The following is a 24,599-nucleotide window of genomic DNA, read 5'->3' as shown; positions in this document are numbered from 1 at the left end:
TTCGTACATTCGGGGCTTCACTTGCAAGCGCAGCGCTTCGTCACTGCATAACAATCAGACGGCTGAGTGTTGGCAGTGCAACTGATGGAATTTTACTGAAAACAGATTTCGCCTTTGAACTTGCACACGCATCGCCCCCGACAGAAAAGTATATCGCCACTCGCCCGAGACGCTGCGATCGCCTCTCATAAGTCTTTTTTCTCACACCGCTGGGCGACGTGGATTAACTTTTCTTGAAGTGGGAGGATTTCTTCTTTTGTGCGCTCACCTGTGCTATTTTGTTCCAGAGCAAACCAAGCGCAGCGCTTAAACAGAGCCTGACGATGTAAGTACATATTGAAAGTGTCCGGTCCGGCATGATGATGATGATGATGATGATGATGATGATGATGATGATGATGATGATGATGATGATGAAAGACAAAAAAGGGGAGAAGGTGATGGTGGTGGTGGTGATGGTGGTGTGGGGGGTCCTTTCCCAGCAGCAACAAGTTGACTTGACTGACAGACAAAAAAAAGAAAGAAAAAAAAAAAGAAGGGGGGCGCGACAACGCAACATATTTGTATATGCTGCGTGATTGTCCGCACTGGAAATGTTCAATGTCCAGCAGTGTGTGCGTGCGCGCGTGGGTGTGTGTGTGTGTGTGTGTGTGTGTGTGTGTGTGTGTGTGTGTGTGTGTGTGTGTGTGTGTGCATGGCCCATTGCCACAGAGGAAATTACAAGCTAAAGCATCATTTAACGCAATTGCGTGAACATGTTGTTGTTTTTTTTTTTTTCTTTAACCTCCCCACATGTAAATAGCTATATATAACTTTTGTGCGGTGCGTGCGTGCGTGCGTGCGTTCGTGCGTGCGTGCGTGTGTGGCTGCTGACGGCTGCGGGTGTGAAGCTTTGAGGCGGTGAGCGAGCGAGGGAGCGAGGGAGCGAGCGAGCGATCAGTGAGGAACTATATCCCCCAATAAACTTGGCTGGCTGTCGCTTATTTCAATCACGTAAGACCCCTAATGGCGTTGTCCGGGCGAGGGTGTTACGTACGTCTACAAGCTTCTCTGACAAGCCGCTCTTGCTGATATTTGTCCCGCACTGATAGAAGCCACCAAGGTGTTTTTGCAGCCTGCGAGAGTTTAAGCACGCCGATATTGCAAAAAAAAAAGAAAGAAAGAAAAAAAAAGAAAAAGAAAAAGGGGGGGTTATTAGATTCATAAGTCAGCGAAGTGGTGGGCGATCTACTGAGCACAGCAGAAGTTCTCATATGATGCATTTAAACAAGACACATTACCTACCGGCATCTGTTGGAGTGAGTGGATATTAAGAACACCTCTATCTCCAGGACACCGTAGGGGGTGAAGATGGTAAGTAGCAATGGGGAACACGCACGCACGCACGCGAGCACGCGGGCACACACACACACATACACACACACACACACACACGCACAGAGGCGCGCGCACACACCACATAAAGGATTATTAGCAGTAAATGGTCGTGCTTGGCTGTTTGCTCCGGCAACGCATTGCTGGAAGGGTTGGACTCAGTGGCTACTTGAGAAACTCAGTATCGAGAGTCCATGTCTGCTGAGGCTGATGTTGACAGAGCGTGTGTGAGAGGAGCTTGTGTGGCGTTTCTCGGCTCTGGATATGCCGGTACAGTGAGAAGAAGAGAGGTAAGGGGGGAAGAAGGGAGGAAAGAAAGAGAAAGATTTTGCTGTCTTTTTTTTATATATACATTGTGTCTGCGCGCAATGTGGTGTATTGGGCTTGATGGCTGAGCGTGTGTGTGTGTGTGTGTGTGTGTGTGTGTGTGTGTGTGTGTGTGTGTGTGTGTGTGTGTGTGATGGTGTGTGATGGTTGCCGGTAAAGATAAAGATAGATATTTTATGCATGTATGTATGTTCCATTTTTTTTTTTTTTTTGGGGGGGGGGGGGGTTGTTGTTGCGGTGTTGTGTTTTTAAAGGGGGGTGGGAGTGACGCTGGGGGGGTGGAGGGGGTGGGGGTAAAGCAACATGTGCCACTTGGCTGTGACACTTGAACATGACATTAAGGTATAATAATAAGGGACCGACATCAGCAGTGCCGGTTCCAGAGCGTTTTTTTTTTTAGTAGTATTTATTATTGGCATTAATATTTGTATTATCACTATTATTATCCTTGAAATGAACTAAACCGGCGTTTTTGTGATTATATCGGCGTTGTCATGTGGAAGGAAACGTCCGAACCAACATGTGATCAAATATTAACAGGACAGGTTTGGCAAGAACGGGGGGCAAATACACGTGACGAGACGCGGGGCAAAAGCGGCAGTGGAGTTTTTTTTTTTTTTTTTTAAATGGCACTTTAAAGTGGGAGCCCTGATAAAAGTGCAGTGAGACGTCACCAACACCACCACCACCACCACCACCACCACCGCCCCCCACCCCCCCTTCGCCGTGTTTGTAGCCGGGCTGTGTTATGTTTTCAGCACGTTGGACAGAGGCACCGGAGTCGTGCATGGACTAAAACGCCGAGTGGACGCCAACTCCGTTCCTCTCCTTCCCCAGACCCCCCCTTTGCCAAAAACCTGGGATTGTTTTTTCAACTTTTGGTAAGCTTATTCCGGAGAGAGCCTGCGGCTCTGTGAACGGGGGGAATAAACGGAATTCTAAAGACTTAAAAGCCCTCTGCGAATTAAAATAAATAAATAAATAAATAAATATATATATACATACATATTTATATTCATATATAGGGTGTAGAGATTCGGGAGGTGATTGTTATTGCGAGAGATTGTGCTTTTAAAGACGCGTCTCTCTTATATATTTTTGGCGGAGCATTGTTCAAAGTTGAAATTGCTAGAGTCGACTGGTCTCGCGCTCTTTTTTCTTTTTTTTTCTTTTCTTTTTTTTTTTCTTTTTTCTTTTTTTTTTGCACCGCACATTCACGGTAACTATAAGCCCCCCCGCACGTACTGCGTTAAACTTTGGGACATGCAAGTCTTGGTCGCGGAGATCTAACCACGCACGTAGTGGTTGCCAGCCCTTGTAAAGGTAAGAGCACAGTCCATTCTTTCCATGTCACTCTTTTGTTCCTGTCGCCTTCACCGGCTCCTGTCAAATTTTAACTTCGGCGTTTTTACAAGTACACTGCATGCAGCCGTCGCCCTGCCGGTGTGGTTGCTCGCCGTGGGTATCGCTGACTAAAATAACTCCGATATGACATCCGATCTATTGCTGACACTATATAAAAAAAATATAGTTACAACCTATTTCCACTGATTGCACGAAATAGATGAAACGCCTGGTCGTTTTCGGGGACTCACAGTCGCTTGAGATGAATGGGGGGGGGACTCGGTTTTTTTTTTATAATAGGACTCGGGTTTAAATAACAATAACCATGAGGGGGAAAAAAACAGATAGCGCTTTTCTGAGGTTTTCCCCCCGGAGTTTCCGAACAACGGCTGCTGCAACACAATTTGCGTAATCGTCGCGTTGTGCCTAATCATGCTCCCAATATGGAACTTAGGGCGCTGCTGCAGTGATCCTTCCTGTGCATGCACGAACTGGAGTACGGCTGCTGCTGGTGGTGGTGCTGCTGCTGCTGCTGCATGGAATCTATCTATCTATCTATCTATCTATCTATCTATCTATCTATCTATCTATTCATGCCGTTTCGGTGTTTTTTGTTGTTGTTGTCTTCTTGTTTGGTCTGCTGCATTCATGTTTTCGTCTTGATGTCAAACCCTCCGGATTTTGTTATCGACCAAAAATAGCCCTACTCTTTACCCCCCCCCCCCCCCACCTCCCCCACCCTCCATCAACCCTACCCCCTCCCCCCACCCACTCTACCCCTCCTCCTCCTCCTCCTCCTCCCGTCATCGCCATCAAATCACTTGTGTTTTTACTACGACCGCTCCACGGTTTCATTCATAAGGTGCTTTTCGCTTCTACCTGCCTACCCCCCTCCTCCTCCCCACCCCCATCTTTTGTCCGCGCGCGCCTTCTGCGCAGACACGACCCCGTCAAAACCCAAAACGACAACTCGACGCAAAAACAGGAATTCGTTCTTCATCGCGTCGACTCGTGAGAATTCGACACCTTCATCTACTATTTATTTATTTTATTTATTTTAGTATTATTAGTTATCATCCCCCCGACAGTAGACCTATTGTTTTATTTATTTTTTCCACTGTGTGAAATTACAATAAAGATGGGCGTGGTCAAAACGCACCCGCTGACAGATGTTATGGCTGAATGTGATGGAGACAGAGAGATAAGATGGCTTGACGTCTAAACCCGTTTGTTCGGAAGGCGTCGTTACACGCGCGCGCGCGCGCGCACACACACACACACACACACCGAAATTTCAAATTAAAAGATTTGGTCAAAAACATGCCACGTGCGGCAGCAGTTTAAAAATTGAGGCGATCGTCACGCGGGATGGATGTGGGATTGTATGATCGGATGTCCTCGTGGGATTGCAGCCCTGAAAAAAAAAAAAAAAAAAAGAGGGTGGGGGGGCCAAACGCGTGAATAATCGCATGATGCAAAAAGCAGTGGATGTTGTCAGTTTCCCACCTCGCGCTCTCCGCCTGCATCTCCCTCCACCATGTCTTTATTTTCTGCTCAACGCTTACAAATTTGCGTGGCGAAGCAGCAACTGCGAGGGACGAGAAAAGCCCCCCCAACGCCCACCGACAGTCCTGTTTTAATCAAGTCCCCTCGTCCACGCTGCCTGTGCAAAATAAATAGGCTATGCGCTGCAATAAATGTCCAACAGTCGCTGCCGCCTTCCATCGTTTTATGTTGGGGTTTTTTCCATCTGCGCCATAATCTGCCTCTTCCGTTTACATCACCCACTTCTTAATTCATATATCAGTTTAAATATTATTTACAAAAAAATCTAAATCCTTGTTGTCGTGCGGTATTAATAATAAAAAAAAGCCCATTTAACGAAAAACGACATTGCGAGAATTATAGACACATATGGGATATCCGCTTATCGGATTATTTCCGATCAATCAATAATTTCCTTTTCTAATGGGACGATAAAGCGTTACGGTTTTATGTAAGAGAGATAAAATGATACTTGAAATAAACATTTGCCGTCGGAGTGCACGCGCTAAAGCCTTTTTTTTCTCTCTAACGCAGCGCGCTTCCTGCTCTCTATTTTGTATTTTATCCATAACAACAAAAATATTTTCCTCAGAAAGTCTATTTTTTTGACTGTCTAACTGTATTTTTATTGCCCCTGCCCTCCCCACTGAGATGTGGGATTATGGTGTGGGCGTGGGCGTGTTGGGTGGAGGAGGAGGGATGAGCGGAGGCGGGTTAGGAGGGGTTTGTGGGGTGGCACGACACACTTTGTATGTATGAAGGTTTTTTTATAGCACTTTTCTGCAATGTACGTCAGCGGATCAGTCCATAAATGGGACTGCGTGTGTTTGTATGCGGGCGTGCGCCTGCGTGCGCTTGCAGCTGTGTGCGTGAGTCTCCGCGTGTGTTATCTTTACCGAGAATCTCCCCTCTCTCTCTCTCTCTCTCTCTCTCTCTCTCTCTCTCTCTCTCTGCACTCGCTCAGCTCTGCAGAGTTGGGGTGGGCGTCAATAACAAACCCGATGGTAGGTTTTCATTGCAAAAAAAAAAAAAATTATCAGAATTTTTTTTTTTATCGTTAGGCCTGCGCGATTAACGAAAGCGGGGCGGGGGGAGACGCATTTTAAAGAAACACGGATGAACATGATACATTGTGCAGCTAATGCATTGCATTTGTTCCATGGGCTAGATGTCATACCTTGTGTGTCGGTTCTTCCGTGAGGATCCATTCGTGCACTTTGGGGTTCTAAATGGATTTCGCGAAATCCCGTTTACATGTAGAAATATTCTATTTCCTTTATGTCTTTATAAAGAGGAGGCTGATGCTGAGAGGGGGTGGGGGGGCAGAATTGTGCGTGGTCTTTCTTTTTTTTTTTTTTAATCCCGTTTTATTTGAGTTTTTTTTTTTTTTTTTTTCTCATGTATTTTCCTGTCTGCTTATTAAAAGTGACGTCCCGCTATCAATTATAGAGGAAGGCTGGGCTGTTGCTTGTTCAGTGGCGACAGATGCGCAAATCTCGACTCGTTACTGGGTGGACGGCACGATAAATTTAGAGAGGGAAAATGGATCACGTCTTAATCATCACGGAGATGTGGGCATCATCGCCCGCCGCCGCCGCCACCATCGCGGCTGCGACTGCTTTAGTCACCACCACCACCATCATCATCCTCATCACCGTCACCTTCATCCAAGCTTGTTTAAACAAGTTCTGGCAGGAGGCGACGGGACGAGACTTAAATTACCAGCGATTCGTCATATCGTGATTGCGTTTTTTGTTTTGTTTTTTTACATTTTTTTTTTTTTTTTTTATTTCTCCCCCACCAACAGTAACGAAACGGCACGATCTGTTAAAAAAAAAAAACGCACTGGAAGACGGCGGATGTGATTATTTCTGGCCGCAAAGGCATCTTTTTTTTTTCCACCGCGGGAGTGGAGGGATTCATGATGTCGTGTGCGTGCGTGCGTGCGTGCGTGCAGCTAAGTGTGGAGGAAGAAATGCTCGGTACCGGCACAACCATTCAGGTGTGCGCATCCGCATGGGAACATGGAGCACATGAATGAGTCGAAGCCAGCTACCAGAGACAATAAAACATATAGGAGCTGCTTTGGTGAAAGCCATTTGTTTCCAATGCGGTTAACAAGGACGATAATTTTGGAAAATATATATATAATATAGTAATATATTTATTTATTCTTTTTAAAATGCAGCTGTACGTGGTCATGGGGTTTGTGTGCGGGTTTTTTTTTTCTGGTTTCCGACAGCCTCATTCTTTTAAAAAGAAGAAAGAAATTAACATTTCCACTGAATTTGTGCCTTGATTAGTACAGGTTCCTTCAACAGCAGCAGCAGCAGTAGCCATGTAAAGGTTACTGATGTCGTGCTGATATTGGATTGTGGGGGGAGGGAGGTTGCTAAGCCAATAGAGGAGACAGACAGACAGACAGACAGACAGACAGACAGAGGCTCAATAGGCTATGATGAAGTTTGCCATCTATGCCACCAAAATGCATCCGCTCCATTCGGGAGTCGTTTTTTTTCTGAGTCTCACATACATGCCGAGCTAAGTCGGCTAGTCTCCGGGTTTCTTCCTGACAATCAGCATAAAGGTTAATGTCATCACGGGGTCCACGACATTCAATCCTCACACCAACATCTGATTATAAAAGTACGGAGTCTACTCGCTTTCCTGTATGGGGTGATGTCTGCGCTTCACCGTCACTGCCCTCGTCTCGTTTGACGTCACTCAAACCTCATAGAAAAAAAAATCCTGTGTTCTCACTCGATGTGTTTTCCTCTCGGAGGAGCAATGCAATTTCCCTTTGATCAAAATACTCTCATCGCCTCCCTTTATCCCCCCAGTGAAAATGACATTTCAAGAAAAAGTCATTTCGCCAGTGTTATGCAGCCCCTCTCTTTCACAGGGAGGCAAGCTACACACACACACACACACACACACACACACACACACACACACACACACACACACACATATATATGTATACTTGTTTAAGGAAAGTTCTCACACGTCAGCCTCATGCTGTGTAGCCAGAGAAGGTTTTTTGAGCCCAGCCCTCCCTGATCTGCACTTCTTATTTCCTATCTCCTCTCCACCAACAGGTTGTGAGTCAACACGTTTGGTCGGGAAGACACTTGGGCATTCTCACGTCTTTGGTCACAAACGTGCATGTAGGGTGTTTGAGAGGAAATTTGTTGCATCACAACATTGCCGGGCAAAGTGGTCACTTTGAAGTCGCTGTTTTTGCAGCCCTCGAACCGAGAAATCTTAAACCTGTAGAAATCTTATACCTCAGCTCAGATGGAGCACTTGTGAGGCCGTTTTCAGAAAGACTCTGCCACAGTCTGACCTTCATTCAGTTAAGTCCGACGTGTCCCCAACACTGCTCTCAGCTGCTTCCGGCTCCCGTCATTAGACCTGCAAATTTCATTCACAAAATCAGTCACCAAGGCTTCAGACAGACAGACAGAAAGACAAAAGCTCCCTCTTGGTTCACCACCTTCATTTGCAGAAACCAGAGAGGGAACATGTTGTTTTTGCTCTTCTAATGAGATGCCAAGTGATTTATTTATAAATTACTTGTTTGGAACAGCCCCCTTGTGCAGTCTGCATTTTTTTTTTTTTTTTACCTCCTTTGGAGTCATGTCGCTCAGTGATTGCTGATGCAACTCTTTGTCATCCAGAGTTTGCCCTCACCTCCTGTGAGCCTTCGGGGAGGTCTATATCTATCTTGGCATGTCCCCGGGTGTGTTGGAGGTGGGAGTGACTCATTAAGCAGGTGTGAGCTTCCACTCGGTGCTGCTACATGCCAAACAAAAGCTAAACAGCTCATAAGCTCGTGCAGGGGAGAATTATGACGGCAATATTGCAAACACATTACAATAAATTGTTGCTCTGGACCGGGGCCAAATCACAAGGATAATGAGCCGCTATTTCCCCATTGTGAGCACCGCTGTTTTCATCAGAGGTGGGGTTCCCAAACGTTCATCACTCACTGAGAGGTTGGGCCACCGCTGACATTTTTATTTTGTATTGTGCGGTGTGAAGGCAACGGATTGGACCACCACCGGTTTCGGCCCGACGAGAGGCGATAGCTAGAGTACGGAGAAGCAAAACAGTGTCTTTCTCCATGTGGTCCTCCATGTGTGTGTGACTTGAATGTTTGTTTAGCTGACATTTGGTGGTCACTATAACCTGTGAAAGCTGGTTTTCTGCACTGCAGAGCACTTGCAAAGGAGTCCTCCATCTGCTGTGGGGATGGCTCGAGAAGCGCAATTGTTTTAATAACTTCACGTCTTTGTTCATCCCCCTGTGCCTGTCAGCACCCAAATACATGGTTGCACATTTTTTTTTCTTCTGTAGCTGCATGATTGTCTTCCCACAAGCTGGTGAATTAATCCTATACACATAATTAACTTAACATGAACAGCCAGAGCAGGTATAGTCACAGGGTTGCGCAAATCTTCTGGGATGGACCTTAAATATTTCCACACATCTTTATATAGTCTCATATGGATTGCAAAAAATAAAAATAAAAATAAAAAATACCAGAGCTTTGAGATATATTTCGCTTGGGGCTCATTTTTTTTTTTCTATAAGTCACACCTATCCGCGCGCACCAAAGGCTCACTTTTGGTTCTAAGAATGTCTCCTTTTACAAAAATGGGCCATCTGTAAATAGCGAGCAGTGTATCACGACTTGCTGGAGACGCGCTGTTACGCAAAACCTGCACGCACGCACGCACGCACGAAAAATACGCCACCTCCATTGGCCTCGGCGAGCGAAAATACGGAAGAGGAGAGGCTTCGCCTCGGTGTTTTATAGGCTCGTGCAGACATTATGGTGCGTCGTGGACTCGGGCTGCGCGGCACGCGGGCAATCGCGCGCGGGTAATGCACGCTGAAAGCGCATTAATAGTTCCGCCCGGGGGCTGCTTTAAAAGAGGAGTTCGGTGGCGCGCGAGCAGCCAGCGGGCAGGTCACATGTTGCAGCGTCATTGTGTGTAGTAAAGTTACTGTAGTTGCAGAGAGAGGCTTCTCATTTCAGAGCTCTCTCTCTCTCTCTCTCTCTCTCTCTCTCTCTCTCTCTCTCTCTCTCTCTCTCTCTCCCTCTCTCTCTCTCTCTCATCCCACCGCCGCCGCCGCCGCTGCCGCCGCTTCACCACCACCACCACCATGCGACAACTTCACTTCCAGACGATCTCCGACGAAGCCGCGCAGCCATGGGAGTGCATTACCTCAGCCATGCAATTTCCACCATCAATAATTTAATCTATTTGCTCCAAAGCTAAGGAGATATCCTGAAGCTCGACGGAAGGGGAGAGAGAGAGAGTGAGTGAGTGAGTAGAAGAGAGAGAGAGAGAGAGAGAGAGAGAGAGAGAGAGAGAGAGAGAGAGAGAGAGAGAGAGAGAGCACAGAGAGGACAAATTTTTCGCTTAAGTCGCCTAAATTACTGAGGGAATAGTGCAACACATCCCAGATGACACCGCTGTCCTGTTGAATGGTCTGTTTTGCGACTGGGCAGTAAAAAGGTATGTTGTCTATTTACCCTATTTGTTTGTTTCTTTTTTCTTTTCATTTTTTTAAGAAGTTTATTTGATGCTGCTCGAGTTTTGGAAGCGGGGGGAGGATGCAGGGGGGGTGGGGGGGGGGGGTCGAGGTGCGCGCGCGTTGGTAGAGGTGGTGGTGGGGGTCTAAAAGTAGCCCGATCAAGCGCTGTTATCCAGCGAACAGACAGTGGCGCAGCCCGAGAGGGGATCTGTGTAACCTTATCCCCCTGTTCATTAATAAAAAACCGAGTTATTATGTTGATTGGGTTTCCAGTACACAGCCCAGGCTCGGCAGATAACATCTCGCTGCGAGAGAGAGGGGGGGAACACACGCACGCAAGCACGCGCGCGCAGTTTCACTGGCGGGGCCTGCCTGAGCAATGTGCAATCTGAAAAGTATTTCTTACAAGGAACCGAGTGGAAACAATCCAGCGTGGTTTCCTCTTTAAACGGCCACGTTTCTGAGCGTTTTGTTTTTTTTGGTCGCGCAAACTTCTCAAACGCGCGCCGGTGATTAAACTCTTGTTCATCTAACTGTGAGCAAGAGGAGCAGAGAAGAAGAAGAAGAAGAAGAAGAAGAAGAATACCGAGCCGTTTTCTCTGTCTGTGTGTTTTAGAGAGGGGGGAGGTGGAGAGAGAGGGAGAGAGAAAAAAAAAACTTTGATGAACTCATTAAGACTTTATGGGAAACCCGAGACCATAACGCCCAGCCATGCCGGCCAACGCGCTGTTGGTGGGTCTCTCGCGCTCACTGAATACCGTCAAGTTGCCGGCAAGACTGGCCTGCCTCAGAAAAACATTTGTGACAGCGGTAGTGTGAAAACATCTTGGCCCCGAACCCGCGCGGGGAACATTGCAGCACACTACGGCACGACAAGCGCGTGATCCACTTTCCAAAAAATGCAAATCAAGACCACATTTCTGGTCAGTGCCGTGATCAGATATACGTGGACTCCTTTACAGTCTGCTATCAATCAGGCAAACCGTCTATCTATCTATCTGTCTGTCTATCTATCTATCTATCTATCTATCTATCTATCCATCTATCTATCTATCTATCTGTCCATCTATCCAGGGAGGGGGCAAAGATAACGAGCTCCGCTTATTTGACGGTCTCAGACGCCACCTAGCGCAAGTAGCCATGAACTGCAAGCACCCTCGCTCACGAGGCGCTTAATGACTGCTGGGTTTTGTTTTGTTTTTTTACTCTCGCGGTTTTTTGCTAATTCGTGGGTTAACTGATCCGAGGCCTTCCCGGGGTGTTACGGTCATAATTGGAAACCAATTATTTAGTGCATTGCCACAATGCCAGAGTGGAGACTCGCGCAGCTATGGCTGGATGTCTACGAACCTGTGATTGGAGTCGGCTTGCCCCTCAAATGCGCCGTTGACGTCGAGCCCTTTCGTGCTCTCCCCTTTGCCCAACCGTTTCACACCGCACGGGAGGGAAGCTGCGACTCGCTTTGCATAGCAGACATCACTCAGCAGCTATTTGAAAGCCAGGCTTTCTGCGGCATTGGCCGGGTTGAGCCTGGAGGGCAGGTATAATCCCTCCGTGATGCTCATCTATTACTAAACACGCTCTGAAAGTGTGTCAGATTGAAAGCAGATCTCAAGGAAGCAAGCTTCCACATGCGTCAGCTATTAAGCTACTGCACACAACTCTAATTGCCTTTTCTTTTTCTTTTTTTAACGCAGTGTTGTGGAACGTAAGGGGCTCTTGGAGTAGAGATTTTCACACCATATTCTGGCCTGTGTTCCCTCTGTTCCGCTATTTAGCACATAGTCCAGGAAGTTTCCATAACTAATTTTCTGATTAAATGAGCAAAGACTGACTACTGACGCTAACAGGGACTAGCGGTCGCAGAAAACAGATATTGTCGCTGGTTATCAATTGATCTCCAAAGTAAGTGGATACATACCCTGTTTTGTTTTTTTCCTTCCCTTAACTGCTGATATTCCCCTAAGACATCATGAAGGCGACCCCACAAATTGTGTTGACATGTGGAGGGGGGCCAGGGAGCTGCTCTGAATGTTTAACAACATTAGCCATTCCAGTCCATTCATGCTTTCGGGAGAAACTTTTCATCAACTGTCAAAGGAGGCATTTATCACTTTTAATCCCCACCTGGCACGGAGAATAAACGCGAGGCTAAGTTACATATCCCGATCATACACCGGCGCTCTCAAAAGCAGATGAACAGGTGGTCATCCGGGGACGCCGAGGCCAAACAGCGCACTCACCTGCTCCCATTGTCCCGGGTGTTTCATGCTCTAAATGCGTCGTCATGAATGGAGGCGTGTTTGAGCAGCAGTTATTGCACGCTTCGTCTCTCCTCACGCCTTGAAAGGGACTTTTTAGATAGAAGAGAAGCTGTCATAGCCGAGCGGCCGTAACCTCAATCGGCGGGACGCACCTGGATTTCTCCATTTTTTAAAACCGTGCGCGCACGTGTGTGTGTGTGTGTGTGAGAGAGAGAGAGTGAGCGCTAACTTTTCCTAAGATAACTTTCCTAGCCAACCCCAGTGCAACAGAACTGGCCTAGGGACCCCATTAAAAGTACATCTAGTTCCAAACATTCCTCCATATGTGGTTCCTCCGCTGCTTTATTGTTCATGCTCTTTGTAACTTTGCACACTGCCTTGTTCAACAGAGGCAGAAGCCCGACAGCCCACATTAGAAAAAAGAAAGAAAAAAAAAAAAACCTCCCTCCGCTGGATGTATAAAATAAGAGCAAAAACAATCAGTTGTCACGTTTAGCCTCTAGTAGATACCAGCAAGAGATGCTTCGTCGGGTCCCGCAGCAATTAAATGATTCATCGGCTTTATCGCATTTTAACAGGATGTTGATTGAGAGCATAAGCTGTATTGATTGTCCTGATGGAAACAGGAAATCACGGGGATAGAAATAAAATCATGTGTTGTTCCCGGTGTGAGGGTACCCGGGGGAACGGCATGCAATTGCGCGCCGCTGAGTGGCATTACCCCCAGCAACCCCCTCCCCTCCCATCCTCTCGCCTATGGAGACCTGGAAGAGACGTCATCCGCGGTTGTTGTGCTGCGAAATGACGCCGGCACTCTCTCCACCCCCCCACCCCCCGCCACCACTGCAATATTACCCCTGTGGTCTGTTAGCGGAAGATGCAGCACTCCTCGCTCGTCTGCACCATTTCCAAGCACGAAGTTTGACGCTCGACAGTAATCAGGCCCCTCCGCCTTCATTTCCCTCATTGTGAAAGTGAAAACCACTTGGGCGCAATGCCGATAATCATATCAGGCCTAAATGCATCCTACGCGCACGCGAACCGCTCGTGACTTCTCCGGAACCCGTCAAAAAAAAAAGTAGGGTGGGAAGCCTGACGGAAATTTCTTGGCGCACGAGGCAAAATCCTTTGATATGTATATGTATATATATACACACCACACACATTTGTGTCTTAGTAAGCTGGATTTTGAATGCTACGCTGGTAGCTGGCTTTTACAACCCATATAAAATAAAATAGATAATTAGCCCCTTTTTATGTCTTGCTTGCTTGGCTATGTTTGTCCTCAATGTTGTTTTAATCGCTGAGAGAGAGAGAAAAAAAAAATCCCACCAACCCACCCCTCCTTCTCCCAACACGCACGCACACGCACGCACGCACACACGCACTCCGGAGAAGCACGTCACTGAGCTCAGGGAGTGAGTGGCTCATTAAGAAGAAGGATGTGATATTCTGACTGTGCGACTCCCAGCAGGGCTATTTTTAGACGAGATATCTCTATGGCAGTCGCCGTGGTGTTGGTTAATTGCAGCCACAGCCCCAGGTACCAATTAAGAAAGAAACAAATGCTTTTGGTCGGGGTCTCGATCCTCTTTACCGAGGCAAAAAGGTCCTTGTGTCCGCGCCGAGCGCAGGCAGCGGCTCATTTGCTCGGCCGTGTTTCCTCGCGCCGAGGCGGGACACGCACAGTGCAGCGGATGCCTCGTCCGAGGCTATTTTTAAATGAGCCCCTGTGGAAAGCGAGATCTAGATTTTCTCCCCTTTTTTTTCATTACGGTTGCTTTATGTCCGCCGCCGTTTGATGTTGAGAAGCTCCTTGATTCACTGTGAGTCTTCGAGCTTCTTGGAGGTAAGAAATGCATACGTGCCGGAGGGCTGGGGGGTGGGGGGTGAGGGGGGGGTGCATGTGCAGGATTTCAGCGATACCTTTTGCCCTTTTATCGTCGTCTGCCATCTCCCCTCCCCTCCCCTCCCCTCCTACCCCCCGCCCCCTCCCACCACCCAGCCGTATTATGTGACTGGCACTTTGCAGTTGCGAGAGGAGGATGACACATCTCTCTGTCATCCACTCACCGTGCCACATCCTGTAAGTTCATCTCGCAGAGCTCTCATCCACCTGCCCAAAAACAAACAGTGTCCCTCAATGGTTTCCTGCTCATCTGACTGCGAGGACCAGTATTTGTTTTTTGTTTTGTTTTGTTTTTTTCATTCTTAAGAGGAATGCCTAAAGCATTGCTGCGCCTGCCTGCCTCCACTTTAACCGCCTCACGTTTTATTTTAATATTTACTGGAGACTCCCCTAGTGGCAGAAATGTAATACAACAAGTTTTTTTTTTTTTCTTAAAGACCATAAGTTGATAGCGAGCCATCAGGTATGTTTATTTCTGTAATCTTATCTGGTGTAATGCGCAATCTCTGCGGCGCTCGGCACAGTGTGCCCGCATCTCTGCCAAGCAAATGAAAACGCAGCCAGAGCTGTGAATGGAATGATCACAGTTTTGTAAAGTGTATCTGAGGGCGCCGATAAAACATGTGCCAACATCCATCGGCGGTTTAAAAACAAAAACAAAAACCCCCTTTTCATGATGAGTCCAAAGCGTTTGGCTCGCTCCGAGAGAGTAGGGGGTGTTACGCAAAAGGGGGAAATCACGCACCGAGAATGAAGAATTGGCCAACTTTGATGGGAATTCCTTTTCGACTAACCTGCTTTGTTCTCTCTCTTGTGCCCCCCCCCCTCCTCCCCGTCTCACTCCAACCTCCCCTCCCACCTGTTTGCCACCCCTCCCATCCCCTCCAGTTCCACCAGGTTAGAAGAGTGATGACCATCCTGTTCCTTACTATGGTTATTTCATACTTCAGTTGCATGAGAGCTGCGCCCCTGAGAGACGCCCCGGGCATGCGGGGCCACCGGACGGAAGGCTACCTGGGCGCCGCCGCGACGGCCGCACGGGCCCACGGGACTCCACAGAGTGGCGGCGGGCCCGGCCAGCGCGGAGAGCTGCCCTCGCTCACAGACACGTTTGAGCAGGTGATCGAGGAGCTGCTGGAGGTGGAGGGGGAGGCGGCGCAGCTGGCACAAGGGCCCGACAAGAGCCAGGCGGGAGGCGGGAGCCCGTCCCCCGCGGCCGCCGCCGAGTCCAAGGACGTCGACCTGTACGACTCGCGCGTGATGATCAGCAACCAAGTGCCTTTGGAGCCGCCGTTGCTCTTTCTCCTGGAGGAATACAAAAACTATCTGGATGCCGCCAACATGTCCATGAGGGTGCGGCGACACTCCGATCCCTCGCGGCGCGGAGAGCTCAGCGTGTGTGACAGTATTAGCCAGTGGGTGACAGCTGTGGATAAAAAGACGGCAATAGACATGTCCGGGCAGACGGTTACCGTTATGGAAAAGGTCCCTGTCCCCAATGGCCAACTGAAGCAATACTTTTATGAGACCAAATGCAACCCCATGGGGTACACAAAGGAGGGCTGCAGAGGAATAGACAAGCGGCACTATAACTCCCAGTGCAGGACAACCCAGTCCTACGTGCGAGCGCTTACCATGGATAGCAAAAAGAAGATCGGCTGGCGGTTTATAAGGATAGACACTTCATGTGTATGCACATTGACCATAAAAAGAGGGAGATAGTGTATAAAATGTATAGATTTTATTGAAGAGTTTAAAAAAGAGAATAAAGAGAAAATATCTATTTGTATATATACATAACAGGGTAAATTATTCCGTCAAATGAAAATTTTATGGACTGCATGTAAAAAAAAGATGAAGTTTATACAGTAAAAGTGATACTACAGTCTATTTATTGAACATATTCATGACCTTGTAAACAATTAAAAAAAATCTGATCAGTCATTTGCGCCCAGTTTAAATTACTATATCACATGGCTCAAGACATTGTGATTTGTTTATGTTGCCAACAATTCAAGAAAAAAAAATATGAAGGAGAAAAAAAGAAAACATAGGCAAGGAATGAGAGAGGACAGTTCCATCTTCCAAAGCTTGCATGCTGCTTCAATTGTGAATTGAGAAATTCTCCACTGACAACAAAAAAAAGATGACACTGACCAAAAAACCCCATTCTGTTTACATTCTCAATTTTCCTCTCAAGTAATTTATCTGTTTACTGTTCTAAACTTCTCAAGGTAATGTTGGAATTACATACTATGTCAAGGTGCTGTTGTCAAAGCTTTGCTGTTTATTTTTTTATCCCCACCAGAGGACAAGATATATATATATATAAAAAAAATCTATCTACATATATATTTACATATATATATAATATATATAACATATATATTATATATATATACATATATAAAATCTATTCATGACATGTTTCTGGGTTAATATTATTCATTTTGTATGTTGTGAAGTTGTTTGCAATATTAAACTGAAATATTTGAAGAAATAAAAATGACTATAGGCAACTGAAAAACAAAATCAATGTCGATAGTTTCAACCTTGCATTCACAGAGGCAGAATAAGCTATTACGCGAAGGGAGGGAGGAAGGCAGTCACACACACACACATACGCGCACACACACACACACACACACACACACACACACACACACACACACACACACACACACACTGCACGCACACACAGCGAGAGAGAGAGAGTGATATGCAGGATACCACATAGGCCTAATTTGAATGAGCAAATGAAGCCAGATGTAGAGACTTGCGAGTTTGCCCAGACTCCCTGGTGACATTTCACAACAACTAAATAAAAATGTCTCCTCATGATAGATTTACCCATTTGTTTGGGAATATTAACGGAATACAGTGCCTGGCACTTTTATCCAGAATCTGTCCATTCTTTGAGCCGCTGTGATCAAAAGCAGTTCACTGCTCAAGAGATTTGAAAAGATGTCTCCAGCACATTCGACTTTACAATAACGACACAATGCTTGCCAAGCTTATTTTATGGTTCTTGGAGAACTTAAAATGATGATAAAAAAAAAACAACATTCAGTGTTACATCAGTACCACAAAAATACTTCCAGATTTGCCCATATTGCAATATAAATCACAAAGTAAGTCTTTCTTCCAATAACGTGTTCGGCTCCCTTTGCCTCACAGTCTTCATTGGCAAGGTAAGTGTGATCTCTGGAGGGAACAGCCAAACCATTTTAAGATGGGGGGGAAACAAGTTGCTGAAAAGAGAATCTCCACTTCCCCCACAAACAGAGGAAAGATGTTCCACTTTTCCTGTCTCTCGGATTCTCCAGAGGAAGACGGTGCAGAGACTGTATGTTCCTTTTCTCACACAGAGGCTGAATGGAGTCCCTACGTGTCATCGGATGAGAGGAGATGACGCGCAAACAGAAGAGTTCATCAAAAAATAGTCTATGGTCAAACACAGAGGTAAAGGTGTTAATCGTCATTTGATTATTTCACAGAGGCTGATTTTGAATCCTACTCTGAGGAAAATCCAATATGGAGCTGTGATGACAAAGTCTCATTGGTGTGTGGAAACATAGCCGCTCCTGCAAAGTCCATTCAATCAAACGATAACCTTTAACTAATCTCTGACAATGCAGAAGCTGAGGGCAGAAGAAACTGTTAATCACCTATCATACAATAGTATATGTCGCTCTTAAATCATCTTAAATCGAGGCAGAATGTATAGCCCATGCACGCACATAAAGTTTTACATCCATATGTGAAATAAATGAGGTGGCCGAAAATAACAAACAAAAAAAAAAATATCTCAAACTCTTAAAATGTCCGATAATACGCATAAAATCCTTGTGAAGCCACAGCCACCACCATCAGCAGTCGCAGGGCCAGACCTGGTACATCGTCACACACTGGGGCGTGGTCAGAGGTGAATCATCAGCCTCACAGGGAAGCGCAGTGCCCGGTTTCGTGTGTGCTGCAAGACAGCCGGTAGAGGGCAGCAGAGAGGCGACTTCCCAGTGAGCGGCGTCAACAGAAAGCCACAGAGAATATTCTGGCACGTCATTGACGCACAGGGTATTACACCTGTCCGGTCACGTAGCATGTACGTAGAAAGTGCAGCAGCTGACGGTTGTTTATTTTAGTGGCAAATGTCAGTGTGAGACCTGGAGGATTATTTTTGCGTCATATTTTCCTTGATATTTCCCCACCGGAAAAACAATAGGGAAAAAATTTCCTGAAGGTGCCTCAAGTTACTGGACTGAGTTAAATTTAAGGGGGCGGGGGGGGGACGTACACACGTTCAAGTATACAGGTTACATGCTCATACATGACCTATTTCATGAATTACATTAATAAAAAATATATTGTGTAGTGATTTAAAACGTCTATTCTTGATAGAGGTCTTTATTCATGTTATCCGCGAACAATTTCGATCTCTACTGGTAGTCCATTTGACGAGCATTTCGTGAACGCACCATGACACTGGCAGCTAGCCTAGCCGGCTAACGTGGCTAATCTGATTTATCGTCTCGGATAAGCGCCCACAGCGCTGAACAGGACAGACACTTTTCGTATTTCATATTTATCTTTTAACATATTTTTTTTTTATCTGACAACAAAGAGCTGCCCATTTCGAAAATGGCGTCGCTTGGGGAACCAGTGCGGTTGGAAAGAGGTAGAGTTAAATGTCTTGCTAGCGATAGCTCAGGGATATTTGTTATGATGCTTAAGAGACCCTAGCCTCGGTTAGCTTGGCGTTAGCCAAATAAAGCTGCTAACTTATGTTGCTTTTTATCCTATATCGTGTTCCCGACGTTTTGAAACTCATTTCACTTGAAACATTAATAACGTTACATGTGGGTGTCTGTGACTTCAAGCTAAAAGAGTGGTTATTTTATGTTAGCCTTGCATTGTTACATTTAAAGAGTGACTGGTATGGTGGCAGTTAGTGTTACGTTGTCTTTGAAGCTCTAAAATATATCTTGGTGAATTCTTCAGTCATATGGTCTTTTACAACGTTTTATTGCTGTCAAGACAACCACATTTATCAAAAATGTTAGTTCGTTTTTAATTTGATTAGCTTCTTAAACAGTCATTCACATTAGCAGCCATTTGGAGGTGATGTGCTCAGCCTGTGTTTGTGTTATGTTGTGTTTTCACCTTCAACAATGAATTGAAGATGCAAAACAAAAAAAATAATATACTGTACCTATATTTTACAAATGTCAACTGGTAACCTATTGTATTTACCTAGTGTTATTTATAGAATGGTCAAAGGTTTCAATTATTTATTTTCAAGCTTTAAAATCAGCTTCCTGTGTGTCTTGAAGCACTGTCTCCTCTCTGAGATAACATTACCGAGGAGCTCACCGCCATTATTTATGTAGCCTCTCCACTTATTTTTTTATTCATGGTGGTTGAACAGTTCTGAAAGCTCAGACAACCTTTGCCTGCAGGAAGCAGGTTTGTAATTAGCCTGGTCCTTTAGATGTAGCCCCAAATTATTCACAGACGTGCTTTTAAAAAACAAAATGTGTTTTCGATCCACAGACATCAGCCGTGCAGTTGAACTCCTTGATAAGCTCCAGAGGACCGGGGAGGTGCCTCCCCAGAAGCTGCAGGCGCTGCAGAGGGTCTTACAGAGTGAATTCTGCAATGCTGTTAGAGAGGTGAGATTCTTTCCTACTCTTATTAAACATACTTTAACAAATGTACGTAAGTCAAGAAAAAAAATAAATCTTCTTTCAGTCTTGTCTACAGAGACAAAATAAGGTGCCTTCACTTTAAAATTTCCACTTCAATTTCTGATAGAACTGAGCCAGTTACAGGCGGCCATAGATTTTAAGGTGACAAGCATCTCCAGTGATGCACGAGGAAGCTTAGACAACCTTACCTGCAGGAACCAGGTTTGTAATTAGCCTGGTCCTTTAAGTGTAGCCCTGTTTTTCATCACTGTTATGTAGTGCTATGTCTCAACCTCTGCCCAGTTTACACATTGAATAGATAAGAGAAAAATACAAACCAATGTGTATCGACTAAAAAGGACATTCTTAATCTACTAGCATGACTTGGAGGAGGCAGCCATATTGTCCTACCTCATTTCAGATATTTTGATTTTACCCGTCGCAAAGTTAAATCACATACAAAAAGATTTGAGAGCTACAGTAAGGTAAAATAGAGAATAGTAATCCTTCTATAGAAATCTTGTGTAAATTAATGTAAAAACCATCAGTTGAATGTCAAATACTGTCCAACAACGTCCCCAGGTTTATGAACATGTGTATGAGACGGTGGACATCAACAGCAGTCCTGAGGTCAGGGCCAATGCTACAGCGAAGGTAAACCCTTATCACTCATTGTTGGTGACAAACAAGCACATGATTCTCCAAACCTTACTCCAGTCTACTTTATTATTAATGGTGCTTCGATCAGCTTGCATTTTCAAAAGTTCAGAAACACTCTGTGCATTTTCAGGCAACCGTGGCAGCTTTTGCTGCAAGCGAAGGACATTCGCATCCTCGAGTTGTAGAACTGCCCAAGACAGAAGAAGGTCTTGGTTTCAACATAATGGGTGGCAAGGAGCAAAACTCGCCCATCTACATCTCACGGATCATCCCGGGAGGCATCGCTGACCGACACGGGGGCCTGAAGAGGGGAGACCAGCTTCTCTCCGTCAATGGGGTGGTATGTTTAATTCACACAATCAGAACTTCCTGCTAGTATACGATGTGGCGTCATGCCGGTTTAAAATGCATTTTTATACAGACACAAAGGTGTGTGTGTGTGTGTATATATATGTTCACATGCGTGTGTGTGTGTGTGTGTGTGTGTGTGTGTATTCTGTTATACGGAATGTACAAAAGAGTTTTCACAACTGCTTTATTTTTTAAAATGATGTTTTAAATACTAAACCCATTTCCCTGCGTCAACTACAGTAGTTTTAACAGTAGTAGTAGTTCTGTTAAAATCTTATCGTACCGTTGCTTCTTCTGCCTGGCTGTTTCCCCAGAGTGTGGAAGGTGAGCACCATGAGAAAGCTGTGGAGCTCCTCAAAGCAGCTCAGGGAACGGTGAAGCTGGTTGTTAGATACACCCCCAAGGTCCTGGAGGAGATGGAGTCACGGTTTGAGAAAATGAGGTCGGCAAAGCGCCGGCAACAGAACAACTATCCCAAGTAGGATTTCTCTCTGTGTTGAAGCTCGGCTACCTTGTCTCTGGCCACTGTTTTGGTCTCCGTCTTGTCTCTCTGTCCAAGTGTAGCTCCTTCTCATACACACACATACACACAACCACCCACACACACACTGTATAATTATATTTTTTGGTTTGTTCTTTTTGAGCATTTTTAATATTTGCTGTTGAAAATTTTGACACTACATCTGCTGACAAACACGTGAGGAATTATGATTTTTAATGTTGGTGCTCACTCACATGTGTGCATTATTTTTGACAATGTGAATGCAACGTTTGAGACCAATCACAGCTCCTGTAATTTGAAAGATATCCTCTTTTTTTTAATCCTTTACCATTTACCTTGGATTATCATACAACTATCACACACTTTTACTTGATGTATTTAATTGGCTTTTTCATTCATTGTTAAAAGTTAAGTACTGGTAATTGAATACTTATGGCAGACTTTGCATTTTCAATTTCCCCCAGTTGTTGGATAGTATGTGCATAATGGAACACATGGAAAATCCTCATACTCCTGTCTCCTATTTATATTGATAGTAATGGGCATGTGACTAAATCATAGGGACAAGTTAGTTTTTACAGAAATCAGTAAAATGACAATGGGAGCTGTGGGTTGTTATTATTGTTATCATTATTATTATTATTTTTTTTTTTTAGAAAAGTTGAGTGAGTGATGTAAGTTTCTTAATTAAGTGTTCCATGCCTGAATCAACCCTCTGCTGCTGTAATCTCACCTTTTAATTATCAGTAATGATAGGAAGCAAACACATTAATGCTGGAGGCAACGCAAAATAAAACCTAGTCACATTTATCTTGAAATAACTCAGCAATAGTTCAAATGTGATTGCTGCCTTCTCGACAGCTACGTGACCCAATTAAAAAAAAGTAATTTCCGTTTTCAGATGATGACATCACAGTTATTTTTGGCAGCTTCCAAGCATTTCTCAAGATTTTACTCCATCTCTGCCTAAGTTACCTACGCTGTAATTACGTTGCATTGACACACACACTTTCTTTTACGTTGCGGTCTGTTTGGCTCTTGTCTTGTAGAATAAAAAGTCTTTAAAACTCTTTTATGAAACCTCATATCACACTTGAAACATGATTTTCCAAATCTATTGCCCTGGTACTATTTGTTTTTGTTCTGTTTTAACTTGCTTTTGCCACATCTAAAAAAGAGGTTAAAAATGTAAGCGTTATTGTAAAAAAAAAAAAGAGAGAGAGAGAGAGAGAGAGAGAGAGACGGAGTGTTTAATTCCTCTCACCTGATTGGTCAGTACTGTATTTCGAGATTCAAAATAAATTGTTCTTCCAAACTGTTCAGTGTCCTTTAAAAGGAAGCAGCCTCAACCATTTGTCTGTAAAAGTGGTGAACAGTCTTAATGCAATGTTGCATATCACAGAATGTTTAGCAGGAAAAGTGATATTGTTGTCTTGCCATTAAACCTAAAATGAACCTAAAAAAAAAAAAAAATTGAGAGAGAAAGAATAAGTCCTTTGGACCTCAAAGCTGTTTGCTTGGACAAACAAAACAATTTCACTTATTGACTACAGCATGAGAATACTTTGAGTGAGGCTGATTTTTCTTTCTAAGTATTTAATTAGACTCGAGACAAACGGAGATGAAAAATTAAAAAGTGTATCTATGCAAAATAATCCAAAAACTGGAAATATCATTTGAAGGTGTAAAAACTCTCATTTTTGAATCTCTTTGAAATTTGACGGCTTTTAAAGTGACATCAATGAAGGTTTGTTCTATGGTTGACACATTTTAACGTTCATAGTTTGGCTCTTCGAGAACATCAGTAAGGGAGCAGGGAAGAGGGTTGTTGAGAAGGATGTAGAAAAATAGACAAATGGGAATGTGTGGGTAGTTGTTGACCATTCCACCTCTTTGAGCACACTTGTTGTTTCCAGGAAGAGACTGGCGGTCAGCGTTTGTACATAAGATGATAAAAGTCTTAATGTAATATATAGTTTGTGTCTTTTACTTCATTCAACAGTAGCTAGTAAAGTCTATTTCCAGCACGTTAGGCATGAAGCGATGTAATGAGCCTTCCTGTTGGAGTTTTCTCTGCTGAATGTCTCTGTTCTGCTTAGTTGCTCCATTTCGAGATGTACCTTTTCAACTTTCTACCTGTTTTCTTTGTCTATATCGGAATGGCCAATAGAATATTTTTTATAATACATTTCTTTTGATATTTTTCTCAATTTTTATAAGTGATTTTTCCTAAAATTCTAATATGAGGAAGTACCAGGGCCGTATCAGCACAGCCAGGCTGGGTGGAGGTTGCTTGATGACATCTTTCGTCTGTTGGAACACACAGACTCTAGATAATATAAACTGTCTTAGATTGGCTCTTTTTTCCTCAGATCTGTCTACTTTCTCTTTTTCTTCGTCCTCTTCCTTGTACCAAGACCAAACCGCAACATTTGTGAAAACTATAAGAACATTTCTAATATTTTGTCTGTGGTTAAGGATTATTGCTTGTAGATTCTGTGGGTTTTTTGTCTTTGTCTCTGTTTTCTTACTGTGCAACATTGGTGTTGAATGTAAAATGTGACGTATAGAACATAGTGTTGAGGCTAAATAAACAGTGCTTAAACAATTGACTTTTGGTTGTCTTTGAATATATTATTGCCATTGATTTGAGCTTTGCCACACTTTAGATTGTTCCTCAGGATTAGCGACTTGGGCAGGGAACGGTAAGAATTTAGGTGGTGCTGTGGGATCAGATCAAAAACAAGTCTGCTCATGGTATTATGGGGGACTTTTAAAGAATAAAACAAAAAATGCTTTTTTGTGTTGAAAACATTTTCTTTTATGTATGCCTTGTTAATGTTTACCATTGCGTTTTAAAGTTACATTATGTTTTACACTCCATCCATCCATTTTCAGTCCTGCACTAAGGGTCACGGGGGTCTGCAGGAGCCTATCCTAGCTGTTATAGGGCGAAAGCAGGGAGACACCCTGGACAAGTCACTAAAATTTTTATTGAATGTACATGTAAAATTGTGCAGTTTAACCAACCCATCCATCCATTTACTACACCCGCTTACTGTCTGCTGGACAAGTTGCCAGTTCATTGCATT

At 44.6% G+C, this 24,599-nt stretch overlaps 3 protein-coding genes across 6 annotated transcripts in view; all 3 read left to right on the top strand.

The window, feature by feature from the left end:
* The window catches only part of LOC142884804 (large ribosomal subunit protein P2-like), a 69,521-nt gene that overhangs the window by 42,218 nt on the left and 2,704 nt on the right, over nucleotides 1-24,599 (top strand). The window lies entirely within an intron of this gene.
* Nucleotides 1,511-16,187, top strand: bdnf (brain-derived neurotrophic factor). Of its 4 annotated transcripts, none has more exons than XM_076020607.1 (2): nucleotides 1,511-1,664; nucleotides 15,199-16,187. In XM_076020607.1, the coding sequence occupies exons 1-2, from the start codon at nucleotides 1,569-1,571 to the stop codon at nucleotides 16,030-16,032; spliced, it is 930 nt and encodes a 309-aa protein (XP_075876722.1). In that variant the 5' UTR covers nucleotides 1,511-1,568; the 3' UTR covers nucleotides 16,033-16,187. The 4 variants fall into 4 exon arrangements, with proteins under 4 accessions (XP_075876722.1, XP_075876750.1, XP_075876741.1 ...); XM_076020635.1 differs by lacking the exon at nucleotides 1,511-1,664 and adding an exon at nucleotides 2,407-2,582; XM_076020626.1 differs by lacking the exon at nucleotides 1,511-1,664 and adding an exon at nucleotides 2,590-3,024.
* On the top strand, nucleotides 18,788-24,119 carry lin7c (lin-7 homolog C (C. elegans)). Its single transcript, XM_076020593.1, has 5 exons — nucleotides 18,788-18,985; nucleotides 19,861-19,979; nucleotides 20,577-20,648; nucleotides 20,785-20,994; nucleotides 21,320-24,119. The coding sequence occupies exons 1-5, from the start codon at nucleotides 18,949-18,951 to the stop codon at nucleotides 21,485-21,487; spliced, it is 606 nt and encodes a 201-aa protein (XP_075876708.1). The 5' UTR covers nucleotides 18,788-18,948; the 3' UTR covers nucleotides 21,488-24,119.

Source organism: Nelusetta ayraudi, unplaced genomic scaffold, assembly GCF_046127955.1.
Source record: "Nelusetta ayraudi isolate G7.1 ecotype Tasmania unplaced genomic scaffold, CSIRO-AGI_Nayr_v1 ptg000002l, whole genome shotgun sequence".
Taxonomy (NCBI): Eukaryota; Metazoa; Chordata; class Actinopteri; order Tetraodontiformes; family Monacanthidae; genus Nelusetta; species Nelusetta ayraudi.
The sequence above is the reverse complement of the archived record's forward strand: the minus strand, read 5'-3'. Positions and strand labels throughout refer to the sequence as shown.

What these genes read in the sequence shown, in the direction of transcription:
- bdnf (XM_076020607.1), top strand. Translation starts at nt 1,569, where the DNA reads ATGTCTGCTGAGGCTGATGTTGACAGAGCGTGTGTGAGAGGAGCTTGT. An exon ending in GTACAGTGAGAAGAAGAGAG is followed by an intron (nt 1,665 to 15,198) that starts GTAAGGGGGGAA and finishes CATCCCCTCCAG; the next exon opens with TTCCACCAGGTTAGAAGAGT.
- lin7c (XM_076020593.1), top strand. Translation starts at nt 18,949, where the DNA reads ATGGCGTCGCTTGGGGAACCAGTGCGGTTGGAAAGAG. An exon ending in ACCAGTGCGGTTGGAAAGAG is followed by an intron (nt 18,986 to 19,860) that starts GTAGAGTTAAAT and finishes TTCGATCCACAG; the next exon opens with ACATCAGCCGTGCAGTTGAA. An exon ending in GGGCCAATGCTACAGCGAAG is followed by an intron (nt 20,649 to 20,784) that starts GTAAACCCTTAT and finishes GTGCATTTTCAG; the next exon opens with GCAACCGTGGCAGCTTTTGC.